Source organism: Rhinolophus ferrumequinum, chromosome 9, assembly GCF_004115265.2.
Source record: "Rhinolophus ferrumequinum isolate MPI-CBG mRhiFer1 chromosome 9, mRhiFer1_v1.p, whole genome shotgun sequence".
NCBI classification, from domain to species: domain Eukaryota; kingdom Metazoa; phylum Chordata; class Mammalia; order Chiroptera; family Rhinolophidae; genus Rhinolophus; species Rhinolophus ferrumequinum.
In genome coordinates this window covers 87,208,969-87,224,198 of record NC_046292.1, presented here as the reverse complement: position 1 = coordinate 87,224,198, position 15,230 = coordinate 87,208,969, and the positions used below count along the sequence as shown (strand labels likewise).

Here is a 15,230-nt window from a genome sequence, read left to right as displayed (position 1 = left end):
CCCGTGCTGGTGACCGGGAGTAAAAGGCTGTGGCTGCAGCACAAGTCTCACATCCATCTAATCCAAAACCCTTTGGGACCTTTTATTTCCACAAGTTTCAAATCAATTTCCTCTCTAAAAAGACACCATGTGCCAACCGCACAAAGATCTGGGTCACAACAAAACAAAACAAAACAAAACAAAAGGCCAATTCACAGAAATGACTTCATTGTTCAGACCCAGAGAAGTGAACTTCTTTAATCCGCTGCACATTAAAAACTGATAAAGATTTCAAATGAAGGAGAGAAAGAAGTGGGTACAGATATACTGGGGATCTTTTTATAGTACTGGAGTGTGAGGATGTTAATTAAAGAAATCTCAGAATCAGAGAGGATCTGAGAAAAGTGGGAGCAAGAATTTATTTTTAGGTGTTGTTTCATCAGGTTAAAAAAAATAATAAAAGTTTCATGCATTATTTGCAGCAATCCCCAAAAGCTTCTGGGCCCCTGGAAAAGCTCCTGTTGAAACTACAAAGTGTTAGGGAACGATTTAATGACATTGTCAGTCAGTAAATAACCCATTAATACTGAAGAGCACAAATTAGAAGTCTTGGAACAGTAAATGAGCATAACAGATTGCTCAATATCGTTCCAATGGTATTCGTCAAAGACCTTTACTCATCCATTTTTTTTAAAAAACAGAAGTTAAAAAAAAAAAAGCCACCAGCAGATCTTAACGGTTGGACACATTGGCTCAGCAAAAAGGTTCCCAAACAAGTCTCAGTGTCTTTCTCAGCATCTGCCAAGTGAGTCTGCATTACATTACTCTTCTTCACATCCGGTGAACAATAATACAACAAACAACCACTTTTTCTGCCCTTACTGGGGACTCCATTCTGCTCGGTGAGTTTGCTGAGAGTTCTAGAGTCCTCATAATGCACAGCAGAGACATTCCTATATCCATTTTGCAAAGTGCAGAAGCTGAGTCACAGGAAGGTTAAGCAAATTGCCCACCAACACTTAGCTAGTGAGTAGGAGAGCTGGGGCCTGAACCCAAATCTGTCTGCTTCCTAGGTCAAGTTGTTTGCACTACGCCACCTTAAAACAATGGGTAGAAAGACAACGTGAGTATAAAATGTGTCCAAAGGAATCACTCAGATCCGACATGGTTGGGAATACACAGTCCCATCCTTGGACTCTGCTCCTGCACCATGTTGCGTCTCATACCCTGAGGGCCAGCATGAGTGAGTTTGACTGGTTCATGCCCATAGCAGTCAAAATCCCCAAGTTGCAGGCAACAGAAAACTATTCCAGTGGACGAAAACAAAGACATTTTCTTGAAGGAGTCAGTGAGAAGGCTGCTGCACCAGGCAGAAAGTGGGCAGCTTTAGACAATGGCCAAATGAAATGAAACCAACCACCTCTTGCCGAAATAGACTGGTCCTGGGTCTCTTTGTCCTTCTGCTCAGATTGTCCTGGCTTGGGTCAGAGAGTATCCACTGGGGAAGAGATAATTTCCTAAAATGAAATGTGCTGGTAGCTGGGCCACTGTGTCACACCACTCCAGGGGACACCATTCGCATAGATTATAGCGTGAATGATACGCCCTCAGGCTGTACAACACACAATCAGTACAAATAAATCCCAGGCAGCCCCTCTGAACTTTTTGCTTGTTAGATACACCACCCACACACACCACTCACTCCTCACACAATTAACTTTCTATATGGCTTAGTTATTGTATCTTCTCCAGTTCCACTAGAAGATTCTTCTTTTTCTTACCACATATTTACTGTTAATTTATTTTTTAACATTATTTTTTCAATTACAGTTGACACTCAATGTTATATTAGTTTTAGATGTATAGCATAGTGTTTAGACATTTATATAACTTATGAAGTGATCCCCCTGATAAATCTAGTACCCATCCGACAGCATACATAGTTATTACAATATTACTGATGATATTCTCTAAGCTATACTTTATATCCCCATGACGATTTTGTAACTGCCAATTTGTACTTCTTAATCCCTTCACCTTTTCACCCAGCTGTCCAATTCCCCTGCCATCTGGGAACTATTAGTCAGTTCTCTGTATTTATGAGTCTGTTTCTGTTTTGTTTGTTTGTTTATTTTGTTCTTTAGATTCCACATATAAGTGAAATCACATGGTGTTTCTTTCTCTGTCTGACTTATTTCACTTAGCATAATACCCTCTAGGTCCATCCATATTGTCACAAATGGAAAGATTTCATTCTTTTTTATGGCAGAGTAATATTCCGTATACATATGTACCACATTATTTTTATCCAGTCATTTATTGATGGACACTTAGGTTGCTTCCATATCTTGGCTATTGTAAATAGTGCTGCAATTAACATAGAGATGCATATATGTGGCGTGCCAGCCGCCACAAATCGAACAGTTCCTGAATGGGTGAGTGGGAATGAAAAAAGACACTCACACAAAATGATGATGCGGCCGGTCTTCAGTGATCCTGAAGCGCGGAGTTTACTTTCCTTTACCAATATAAACCACCTGTGTACGTGCAGCTTAACAATCACGAGTGAGCATTTCCTCATTGAAAGTAAAATTTGCAACTTTTACATATGAACTACAGACTCACTGAAACTTTCCCAAAGTCATTATCTCAATGACAAAGCCCACCAATTACCCTGATAATCATCAGTGATCTGTGTCCAGGAACTGGCCGTTCCCACCTCATTCCTTAGCAGCTTGCAAGCACCCTCCAGGTGTAGGCAGAGACAATGCCTCAGGAACTAAAAACTGAGCCAGTCTGCAAGGTTACAGAATAAACAAGAAATCATGGCTCCCCACACATATATCTTTTCAAATTAGTGTTTTAGATTTCTTCAAATAAATACCCAGGAGTGGAATTGCTGGGTCATAAGGTAGTTCTATTTTTAATTTTTTGAGCAATGTCCATCCTGTTTTCCATAGTGGCTGCGCCAATATTGCAGGAACATTCTTAAGGATAGGATTCAGAATGTTAACATCTCGATTTCTAATACCACATCACACAAAGTGCTAGTTTCCAATAAAACTCTTATTTATACCCACAACCAAATATATATTTCCTTTTAAAAATGAATGGACCTCAGCAGGAGAAAATGGCAACTGTGTGGGATGAGGCTGAGCAAGATGGAGTTGGAAGGGAGGTGCTTAAGATGTCCACAGAAGAGATTATCCAGTGCACATGGCTGCTGGACATGAAATCAAGATTGTGAAGAGCAAAGTGTTACTAGTTACCCATGAACTCCAAGTCATGAAGGACAAGATCAAAGAGAATAATGGGAAAATCTAAGTGAACAAGACCCTGGCATACCTTGTCTGGAACATCATCGAGCTTTTGAATATTGATCCTTAATGACCAAGAGCAGGATGGTGCCAATATTGACCTGGACTCCCTGAGGAAGGGCGGCTGTGCAGCGATCCAAACCTCAACATGACAGACATACTTCCTGTAACTGGGGTGGTGGGTGCTGAAAAAACTGAAGCCAGGAGACTTGATAGGTGTAACAAAGATTCCTGTCTGACCCTGAGACCTGCCCACAGAGTATGATTCATGGGTGAAGGCTGTGGAGGTGGACGAGAGGCCCATGGAACAATTCAGTGACATCAGAGGCCAGCACAAGCAGATTCAGGGCTGGTGGAGGCCATCGTCCTTCCAATAAAGCACAAGGAGAATTTTGAGAACTTGGGGAATCCACCCTCCAAAGGGGGTGCTGATGTATGGGCCCCTGGGTACAGGGAAGACCTTGCTAGCCCAGCCTGTGCTGCACAGACCAAGGCCACCTTCCTGAAGCTGGCTGATCCCCAGCTGGTGCAAATATTCAGCAGGGATGTGCCAAGTTGGTCCAGGATGCTTTTGCCTGACCAAGGCGTAAGCTCTGTCCATTATCTTCATTGATGAGCTGGGTGCCAGCAGCACCAATTGCTCTGACAGTGAGAAGGCCGGGGACCGGGAGGTGCATAGGACAATGCTACAGCTTCTGAACTAGCTGGATGGATTCCAGCCCAACACCCTAGTAAAGGTAACTGTAGCCACTAACAGGGTGACATCATGGACCCCACCCTGCTCCACTCAGGCCTCCTGGACCAAAGATTGAGTCCCTAATGCCCAACGAGGAGGCCCGGGCCGGAATCATGCAGATCCACTCCTAAAAGATAAACGCTATTCCTGCTGTGAACTGTGAGGGGCTGGCCCTCTGTACGAGTGACTTAAGCAGGGCCCAGTGCAAGGCTGTGTGTGCAGAGGCAGGCATGATGGCACCATGCAGGGCACCATAGATCTCACCCATGAAGACTACGTGGAGGGCATCCTGGAGGTGCAGGCCAACAAGAACGCTAGCCTGAATACTACGCCTCGAGGCTGCCCACCACATCACTCCCTGGTCTCTTGCTGGTTAAAATTTGTGATGAAAATGGTTTCAGGTTCTTGTCAGAAAATATATATAGACTAAAATAAAAATGAATGAACCAGCACATACAGTGCAATGAAATAGGAATGTCATTCACCTGTCACACGCCATGTTTGCATGTCATCCTTGCAAAGTACCAGGAATTGGCCATGGGAGGGAAGGGTAGATATGTTGAGGACATAGACATTTAACAGATGCCAAAGTCTATGCTAAGGATGGGTCTCCTGGTAGAGGTTCAGCCCCAGATTTCCCTGGGGAGGCCTTTATGAAAAGAGATTATCCTTGTGCTTCTGGTATTGGTATTATTTTGTATGGGCAGCTGCTCATGCCCCAGCCATGCTGCACCTGGCCCAAAGCCCGTTTTAAGGAGAGTTTGGTGTGTCTCCAAATGTTTACTGAGCTGCTGTGTGGTGCCAGGTACTGTGTGAAGCAGGACGTCACTGTGCCATTAGAGCTCAGTACCTAACAACATCAATAAACCAATCAGCATATATTCACCTCCATCCTCCGCCACCATCCCTCCGCCCTCATCACCAGATTGGCTACTCTGAATGGCTCAGTCCCTACTCCACTCTCTTGTGTCAGCACATCCCAGACCGGACCCTTCCAGCAGGTAGAGGATTAAAATAGCAGGAGCAAGAATGAAGTTGGTTGGCAAACCCATATCCTGACTGGATCTGCTTGTTCAAGAACCTCATTCAGTAACCACATGTCACACCCTGCTGTGCGTTAGACTCTGTGCAATGTACTGAGAACCATGCAGACAAGAAAGCACTGAATCCCAGGCCAGTGAAGGAAACAGCCCTGTAAACAAATGACTACAATTCCAGGTGGCCAATGACTCAAATGGTTCACATAATATTCTTGTCTGCTATTTTATAGCCAGCACATAGAACAGTGCCTGGCCTGTATCAGATGGATGCCCAGTAGTATGGATTGGTGAGTGACTATATTAATGGCAAATACTTACTGAGTGCTTACCTTATGCCAGGTGCTATTATAAGAGTTTTACATATGTTAACTCATTCGGTGCTCACAACCCTGTGAGGTGGGTATTATTATCACCCCCATTTCCTGATAAGGGAACTGAGGCACAGAAAGGTTAGGTGACTTGGCCAGTTAGTAGGAAGAAGAGCCAAGATTCAAGCCCAACCCAGATAGTTTAGTCCCAGAGTTGGTGCTCTTACCCACTTTTCTTATAATCTGCTACATGCACAGTGCAGAGGAATCACGAAGGAGGCAGTCACCCTCTGGGAGCTGGGCAAGGTCCCATCCTTCCTGCTGACTTCAGTATTGACATGGGTGGCCCACGCAGCACCATGTCTTAGCTCCTTGACCTTACTTCCAACGACCATGTTCATCATTTCACCTCAACTACTGTCTTTCCTGTCAACTCTGCATCGTGTCATCACCAGTAAATTCACCGCTTCTGAAATCTCAGTGTCAATACTTCTGCCCTCTGGCTTCACCATATCCTTCCAGCTCATTTATTCTAGGACCTTGATTACAATACTGGAAACTCCTTTCAACTGACTCCATCACTATTTTTACTATCAATGAACCCATCCTGCCATCATTTTCCTCCTTACCCTCCTTAGATTCCATGCTCTATTATTATAAGTTTTCTCCTGCATCAATTCCCAGCACCCTTGCCTTTTTATCCTTATTAGTTTTGTCCAGCAAAATTCCAACCCAGCCATCTGCCCTCCCTATTTTTACATCAGAGCTACTGAATATTGCTGAGAAAATAGATATCTGGTATGATCAGAGTACCTTTAAATTCATGGCCATAAACATCAAAAAAATATTAAAAAATTAAAAAGCACTCAACACTGCCTAGGAATCCCAGTATCCTTTTCAAGTAAATTTCTTCCCCACTGTCCAAGATAACTTCTCTATAGCATCTTCTTGCTTCTCAATGAACCACATCCTCACCCTCCACTTTCCTCTACCTCTTTGCTCATGACTTTCACTGAGAAAACAGAAGCAATCAGACTGCAGCCCTGTCATTGGTCCACTGGCCAATCTATAAATCTACTTCTGAACTCCCTCTGCTCTGTTTTCTCTCCCATAACTACAGGAGCAATCTTTGTGCTCTCCTCTCAAGGCAAAAATCCCTCCCCTCCCATCTTCTTAAACACCTCAGTCCTTCAGTTATTCCCTCTCTTTTAAATGTTCAATCTTTCTACAAAATCATTCCCTTCAAATGACAAATATGGTACAGTATCTCCCATCTTAAATAAAAAAGTCAACACACTCTTAACCCCACACCTATCTGTAGTAGTCATTCATTTTTTCTGCTTCTCTCTATAACAAAACTTTTTTACTTCCTCATCTCCATATCACTCTTCAACCCATCCCATTTGGGCATTTGTTTTCACTGCTCCAGTGTTCTACTTAAGGTGACTAAATGACCTCCATGTTGCCAAATCTACTGCACATTTCTTAAACAACATCTTAGCGGCATTAAACACGGTTGATTGGACCCTCTTTTCTGAAGAACATTCATCTGGCTCCTTTGATCCCACTTCTGGTTGCCCTCCACTCCATGGCCATTCCTTCCTTCTTGGTCTCCTTGGCTGGCTTCTCCTCTTCTACTCCACTCCTGAATGTTAGAGGGCCTCAGAAGTGGTTCTGGCCTTTTCCCCTTCTCTATCTATTAATTCTATTTTCCTAGGGGCGAGGGGTCTCATCCTGTCTCATGGCTTTATCACTATTTACATATTAATGACTCCCATATTCATAGCTCTATTTTTGACCTCTTCCCAAGTTTCAGATTCATGTATCCAACTGCTCTCACAGACCCTTAATAATCACCTCCTAGAAATAGAGTTCTTTACTCGCCACACACACACACACACACACACACACACACACACACACACACACTCTTCCTCCCCAGAACCCGTAATCTTAGTAAATAGCGCCCCCGTTTTCCTGGATGCTCAAGCCAAAACCCCTTGTCCTCTCCACATACAACCCATTGGTAAGTCCTATCTTCCGGGACAGTTGTGACCTCATTTGCTTTTCTCCATCTCCACCACCACCACCACACCTCACCAGTCCTTCACTCATCTCAGCTACCCATCGGCCTCCACTCTAGGGCTCTCCACACAGTGGAATGATCTCTTTAAAACATAAATTAGGTATTTTCATTGACTTTTTACCACCTTTCTCCTTACCATGTTCTCAAGGTCCTAAAATACCTGTCTCCCTCAATCTTTTAAATGTCTTCTCAACACAGGCTCTTTAGTTCACTGTGTTTCCGCACACCCATCTCCCCTCTGTCCTTCCAGCTTCCCACACTCTTTTCCATATTGAGGCCTTTCTCCTTATTCTGATGCCCCGAAGTCCTCTTCTCCCAGCTCTTTAAATGGTTGCCTCATTCTCCTCCCTTGGGGCGTAGCTCAAATATCATCCGCTTAGAGATGCCTGCCCTGATCAGCCATCCTATCAAGTGCAGCATCTTCCAGTTCATACTTTTAGCAATCATTTATTGAGAACTTCCCAAGCATTGTTATTAGTGCTCTACATTGATTAACTCTTTTATTCCTCACAGCTTGATGAAGTGGGCACTGTTATTGTCATTATTATGCCCATTTTTAAAATGAGTGCAAGGATGGTAACGGAGGGACACATGAGCCCAAAGGGATAATAACTGTCCATGGTCAAACAGTTGTCAGAGATGGTCTCACAATTTAACCCTGCGCGGCCTGGCTTTAGCCTAACCTCTTAACCAGCACACCGTTGGCCTCTCTCACATTACCTGCAGGTCTCTTTTTCTTCATCACTGGATCCCCAGGGCAGAGTAAGCACAGATAATAGGAGAAATCATTTTTGTTTTAAATGGTTGAATAACACTCTGTATATTTTGTATATTTTCCAGAGCAGATTTATTACGCTGGCCCTGCCAATAATCGTGGATTTGAAATTCCTGAGGTAAGGTTCTGCTTTTCTATTTTATTTTGTTGCTTAATTAATGTGTTGAGCAGATTCTTGAAGTAGGAGAACAGAAGAAGGAGGAGGTGGTGGAAGAGAAGAAGGAGGAAGTGGCGGAGAAGAAAGAGGAGCAGAGAGTTAAACAGTTTGAACCTTTCCCATCACTTAGTGATCGGCCAGCACTAAGAAAACTCTTTCTCAGTAAAGCTGGTCTACGTAGTGGGTGCTTACAAATGTTTGGCACACTGGCTTTGTCATTTTGGTCTCTAACATTTTATGTCTTGTCAGACCCGTGTGGACCCTCTGGGTAGACATCTCCCACCTGGAGGGACGCAGGCATCCTGCCCTGCAGGAGTGTCCGCATGGCTGGAGCTGCTGGGGTGTGGGAGGCAGCCACAGGCTTGCTGTCCTTAGCACTCAGTAAGGCTGGCCACGCAGAGAAAGAAAGAAACACAGCCCCGAGGGCTCATGGGTCCCTCCGTTACCATCCTTGCACTATTATTCACGGGCTGCCACTAAGTAAGTCAAATGTCCACGTCCCAAGCATTCACTTGCGAACCTCACAACTAAGAGCAGAAGTTTCCACTAATTACTTTTTTCTTAAAATAATGTGACTTTATCAGATGGCTGAACTCAAGCAGTTCTGGCATAAGCAATAAATTTTCAGTATGCTACTCCTGAGAGAATCTTATGGAACAACATAAAAAGAATCACAAAAGTGTAATAATTTTAATTTTTTTTCAATGTCATCCTTTCCGTCCTCCAAAACCTGTACATGACTCTGCAAACGGATCTCCCTCTCCATGAAGAATTTGTTTAATTTAGTTTCATTTTTCTTGCATGTTTCCTTTCAATCCCAGCCTCTGGGTTCTTAAGGTTAAAGCCACATGTCCCTAGACCATCTGGGACTTTCACCAGCATTGCTCTAGCAACTGGGACATTTCCCACCAGTTTTCTCTGCAGCCTTTCAGTATAATGAGTTTTGCAAACTCTCTTCACTTCTAGAATGTGGGACCTAAATTCTCCAGATAGTTTTTTCTATAAATCTTTGATATTTGAATTCTTTTTCTTCTCCATTTCCTTCTGACCTTCACCCCCACTGGAGATTGACTTAAAATTTGGAAACAATTGATTTTCATTTTGCATTATTGGCTTTTTGTTTGTTTTATTTTATTGTTTTGTGTGTATTAATTTTTTATTAATTAACGTTTATTGGGGTGACAATTGTTAGTAAAGTTACATAGATTTCAGGTGTACAATTCTGTATTACATCATCTAAAAATCACATTGTGTGTTCACCAACCAGAGTCAGTTCTCCTTCCATCACCATATATTTAATCCCCTTTACCCTCATCTACCACCCCCTCTCCCCTTACCTTCTGGTAACCACTAAACTATTGTCTGTGTTTATGAGTTTTTGTTTCTCATTTGTTTGTCTTGTTCTTTTGTTGTGTTTGGTTTATATACCACATATCAGTGAAATCATATGGTTCTCTGCTTTTTCTGTCTGACTTGACTCCAAAGGCAAGGGAAGTAAAAGCTAAAATAAATGAATGGGACTATATCAAACTTAAAAGCTTCTGCACAGCAAAAGAAACCATCGACAAAATAAAGAGGCAACCAACTGAATGGGAGAAGATTTTTGCAAACAGTGCCTCCGATAAGGGGCTAATATCCAAAATATACAAGGAACTCATACAACTCAAAAACAAAAAAACAAACAACCTAATTGAAAAATGGGCAGAGGACCTGAAGAGACATTTCTTCAAAGAGGACAAACAAATGGCAAATAGACATCTGAAAAAATGCTCAACATCACTAATCATCAGAGAAATGCAAATAAAAACCACATTGAGATATCACCTCACCACAGTTAGAATGGCTATCATCAACAAGACAAATAGTAACAAGTGTTAGAGAGGCTGTGGAGAAAAAGGAACCCTCATACACTGTTGGTGGGAATGCAGACTGGTGCAGCCGCTATGGAAGGCAGTGTGGAGGTTCCTCAAAAAATTACGGATAGAATTACCGTATGACCCAGCAATCCTTCTCCTGGGTATCTAGCCAAAAAATCTGAAAATATTTATCCATAAAGACACGTGTGCTCCAATGTTCATTGCAGCTTTATTTACAGTGGCCAAGACATGGAAACAACCAAAATGTCCTTCGATAGATGAATGGATAAAGTTGTGGTATATATACACAATGGAATACTATTCGACGGTAAGAAAAGATGAAATAGGACCATCTGTGACAACATGGATGGATCTTGAGATTATAATGTTTTATTTTTTATAAACCAGTTCCCTTTAGCAATTGCTATGAAATAGAGGAGAAAAGAACTTCTTAAAGTCATAGAATCCCTTTGAAAGAAAATTTAGCAGAGGTACAAAAAGCTTTATTGTCATCACTCAGGATGCTTGGGTGAGGGAGGTACCTATGTTTGTCAACCAATAACAGTGTCCAACAAGATTGTTGTACAACGTAAGGGCAAAGAGACATGGCCCTGGGTCTGGGTGGTTAAGCATCCAGACTCTGTTTGCCTGGTCCTCCTGCCTCTTCCCCTTCTGAAGCCTGGGCCTGGGAAGCAGAAACCTGGCCAGCGCTGACCCCACCCCAGCCTGCTGACACCTGGCCAGACCTGAAAGGGGACATAACCCAAGTGGGACACATGCGACCTGTCACATAAGAAGCAGAGGCAGCTGGAGACCTTAATCCCCACATGGACTCCCATGTTGGCCGAGGACCAGATGCAGGCAGCTCAAACTTCCTTGGCTGATGTCCAGCGAGCAAGTTTCAGAGACTTCGCATCCTAATATGGGACAGAGACAGTGCAAACAATTTTGGTTTTAAAAAATCCCCTCCTCCCACCAAATCCCGGGAGATGGTCTCTGTGCTAATACTGCACCGGCTTGGCTGAAAACTTTTCCACTCAGTAACCGATCTTCAGCGTCTTGGTATTCTTTACTTTTTAACACAACCCGTCCCTTGGCCCAGATTGCCCTGCCTGGATCCCTGCATCTGTCAATAACTGCTCTTTTCTATATTAGAGTTCAGAGAGCCTTCCAAAGCACAAGGCCAACAACGTGTAGGTACAGCCTGAACTGCATTACAAACTCCTGATTCTCAAAGTCAGTGCTCCTCTCTCATCTCAAGGCCACTGCTCTCTGTCTCTTGTCCCTTCTCTTCCTTCCTGTCTTCTAGCACGTACTTCCACCTGCCTACAGATGGGCACAGTTGCCTAAATACCCGTGCCTCTTAAACCAGAGTATATATATCTTGTAATTCATAATCCAGAAGCCCTTCCATTAAATGCTACATCTTTTCTTAGGCTTATAAAGCAATAGTGAAAACTTCATTTGGTTTTCAATATTTTGTAGAGTGTACCTAAATGCACATTGAGAGTTAAAAGTAGATGATCATAATTCAACACAACCAGATGCAAATTTGAGCTGGTCTTTCCTCATTATTAATTCTCTAACTTTTACACTGCTTTGGTTAAATTCCTGATACTGCTTCTGAACTAACAGCTGCTCGGTATTTGAGCCATCAGAGCCACAGGAGCCCATATGGCACAGAATCCTCAAGCTGAAAGGTGCCTGAGGCACTCTAATCAGTCCTCACGCCCAGACACCTTCCAGAGCGGAGCCTGGGTATCTTGAATACAGTTTTCAGTGGCGGGGAACCTGCCTGCTCCTGGACCTCTGTTAATTGCTAGGAAGTTCTTACAAAAAGCCTCTCTCGTGAAACTTCTACGCCGTGGTCTGATTTATTTCTTCCCTCTGGCTTACACAGATTAAGCCCTTTTCCTTCCTCAGGTGACAAGCACATCAAAGATGTGCCAGGAATGTCTTCTGCATCCTTCCCTCTTGGGCCCTTTGCTCTGCTCAGCACCACCTCCCCCACCCAAGCTTGTCTCCTCCAGACTGCTGAATCTACAGACATGTTACCCCGTAGGCCTGTGGGGGCTGGGCAGGGCCTCAGCTGGAAGTGAAACAGATGTGGCTCCACCCCGGGGTTCTTTCTGCAGTTCCACAAAGCCCAGGGTAACAGCCATGAAGCACAGACAATGGGGTTCCTCCGTGGAGTGCTGTAGCCAGAAAGGAACACTAACAGGCAGCAATGCTTTTTCTGATAGAGCATTCATGCAGTTGAACTTCGCTCCCCCACAGTCTTCCCTGTGTCAGCAAATGACACTTTGTCCTTCCAGTTGCTCCAGCCAGAATCCTTGGAGTCACCCTTAACCCATCTCTTTCTCTCCCACCCACATGGGTTTCTTCAGCAAATCTTATCGGCTCTTCTTTCAAAATCATCCAGAATCCAACTCCCACTCGCTTTCCCACCATCTGCTCCAAATCGTCACCATCTCTCACCTGGCCGATTGCAGTCGCCTCCCGCCTGCTCCCACCCTCTCCCCAAACAGCCTCTTTCAACATGGCAGCCAGAGGGATCCTACTAACACATAGGCATATAGCAGATCAAACTAGTCCTCTGAGGAAAACAGGCTCATGACCTGTGTCCCTTTCAGTGTGGGAGCCAGCGTCACCACCATGGCTGGGGGGCCATCCCTGACCTTCCCCTTCCCTCCTCCCGTGGTTCCCTCTCCCCGAAGCCCCACTGGCCTCTTCACTGTTCCTCAAACACAGGAGCTTCAGCCCCCAGGGCAGCATGGCGTGCTCCTGCACCTGCTTCAGATCTTTGTCCCAAGTTCACCTTCTCAGCAGGGCCTGCCCTGACCATCCTGCTTAAAACTGCAAACAGCACTCACCCATGCCCCCTACTCTGCGCTACCCAGCAGTCTCCTCCCCCCTTCTCTGCTTGAGTTCTCTGTGTCACATCAGCATGTGACACACCACAGACACAGCTAGTGCATTGTCTGTCTCTCCTAGTGAGCCATGGGCTCCACAGGGCAAAGTTCAGTTTGTCTGCTTCAACTTTATCCTTAGTGTCTAGAACAGTGCCTGCATAGACAAGATGCTCATTACCTGTTTGTTGAATAGTTGATTGTTCTGTTGGTCACACACTCATGCTTTCCCTGTGTTCCTTTCAGGGAGAATACCAGGTTTTGCTGAAACTGTATAATGAAAAGCATTCCATGGTGGCCTGTGCCAATGCCACCGTCATTAGCTCCTAAGCAGTTCAGAAACACAGCTGTCTGTCTCATGGGAACTCTGAGCTCCTCACACTGCACCTACTGTCTAAGAAGAGCCCGCTGACAACAGAGAGAGCTTCTCTGTTGGTGACAAGGGTCGCCTCAGGTGCAGGCTCTGACTTTAGCCCCAGGACCAGGAAGCCCCAGCCTCCACAGATGAAATGAAGCACCTGAATGTCCTGCTTCTAAGGAGCCTCCTCTCCTGGGAGTCACTAAGCGCTCTTGAGGGTCCATCCGTTTTCTCCTTGTGGTACCTCACACGAGATGCCCCTGCACTTCAGCTCCTAGGAGCACTTCCTCAGTGACCCAGAATAAAGAAACGTGGCCCACAATTGTTCCTGTGGTTGTTCAAAGAATCTGAGTACAGTACTGCAGTTATAAGGTAATTTCCTCCAGACAGAGTGCTGGGGGCTGGTGTACCATATGTAATTCTAAGAGATTCAGGATGGCAGCCCTGCCAAGTTAGAGGGCATGCCGCGTCCTTGGACCACGAGGGCCCAGAAGCAGATGAAACCTCATAAAGAGCGGCATCAAAATCTTACTTGACCAAACCTCGTTATAGCCTCATCTCCAAAAACATGGCTATTCTTGGCTTCAGCACACGATGGCTCTCATTAGTATATTCACTAATTCACTCAATGGATAACTGCTGAACACTGTAGAGCAGGCCCTGTGCTCAACACTTAGGATACTCCAGGGACCAAAATAGACACTGCCCCTGCCTTCACAGAGCTCGCAGTCCCCTGAAATATTAAAAAGCCACACGTCGACCAGTGGACACATTCATTCACGTACAGAAACACTTCAGTGCCCTCCGAAGTGGGCAGCGTGACTGTCTCTGTCAGAGCCACTTTGGCAGCCCCGTCTTCTCCTGTCCCACATGTGCAGAATTGCATGGGGGTCTCCCCAGCAGCCCCTTCACCATCCTGGGCCCTCCTCCCCTTCCTTCTCCTTCCGGTATTCATGGGCCCAACAACTAAGGGGCTGCTGCCAGGTGACTGGCTTAACTTTGTCGTTTGCAGGTCTTTTCTACCCATAAAAGTGCCACTCTGTTAGAGATTAAAAGAGGGAAAAAATCCACAGTTTAAAAATGTTCAGTATGATTAACTCCTGTATGTATGTAATTGAACTACCTAGAATAGCAGGCTGCAAATGCCTGGTGAATCAAAACTTTAAAACCAGCATCTGGGGTTTTCCGGGTTATGGAGAGACAAAATCATAGCAGAGTCCCTGCCTATACCCTTAAATGTTCAGGAGAAAAGACTTCAGGGCATGCGGGGTTCGGGAGCAAACCTCTGACCACACATGGGGTGATACTGTTCCGCACACAAACAGCAAACTGAGTTTCTGACCCTTCGCCATTCCTGCTAGCGCGATATCCCCCTGCTCCCTCTTCAGGAAACACCCCTATTCTAGAAAAGACCGTGGGTAGATTCTGAATACACACAGGTCCCAACAGCTCAAGACAGCTGTCACCACCTTCCAAAGATGGGGCGGGGAATAAGGAACAAGTTCAGTTTCTCTTTTTCTACAACTCAACTCTTCCCTTCACTACTCTTCACCATCTTCTTAAAATTCGACAATATGTGTATGCATGTGTGAATGAGAGAGGGTGTCAGATGGGTGGATAGGTTTGGGTTAACAGGGATTTTCACATACGGGACTGACCCTAGCCATGACTGAGTACACAGCACTTGCACTAAGGATGTGATTTGAGAG

At 44.6% G+C, this 15,230-nt stretch overlaps 1 protein-coding gene and 1 pseudogene across 1 annotated transcript in view; both read left to right on the top strand.

The window, feature by feature from the left end:
• LY86 (lymphocyte antigen 86) overlaps positions 1 to 14,571 on the top strand; it is a 64,419-nt gene extending 49,848 nt beyond the window's left edge. Inside the window, exons 4-5 of the mRNA XM_033113337.1 lie at positions 8,307 to 8,359; positions 13,410 to 14,571. Coding sequence (XP_032969228.1) covers positions 8,307 to 8,359; positions 13,410 to 13,493 — 137 coding nt within the window. The 3' untranslated portion in view covers positions 13,494 to 14,571. The remainder of the gene's footprint in view (positions 1 to 8,306; positions 8,360 to 13,409) is intronic.
• Positions 3,104 to 4,462, top strand: LOC117026712 (26S proteasome regulatory subunit 6A-A-like; annotated as a pseudogene).
• Positions 14,572 to 15,230: the final 659 nt, after the last annotated feature.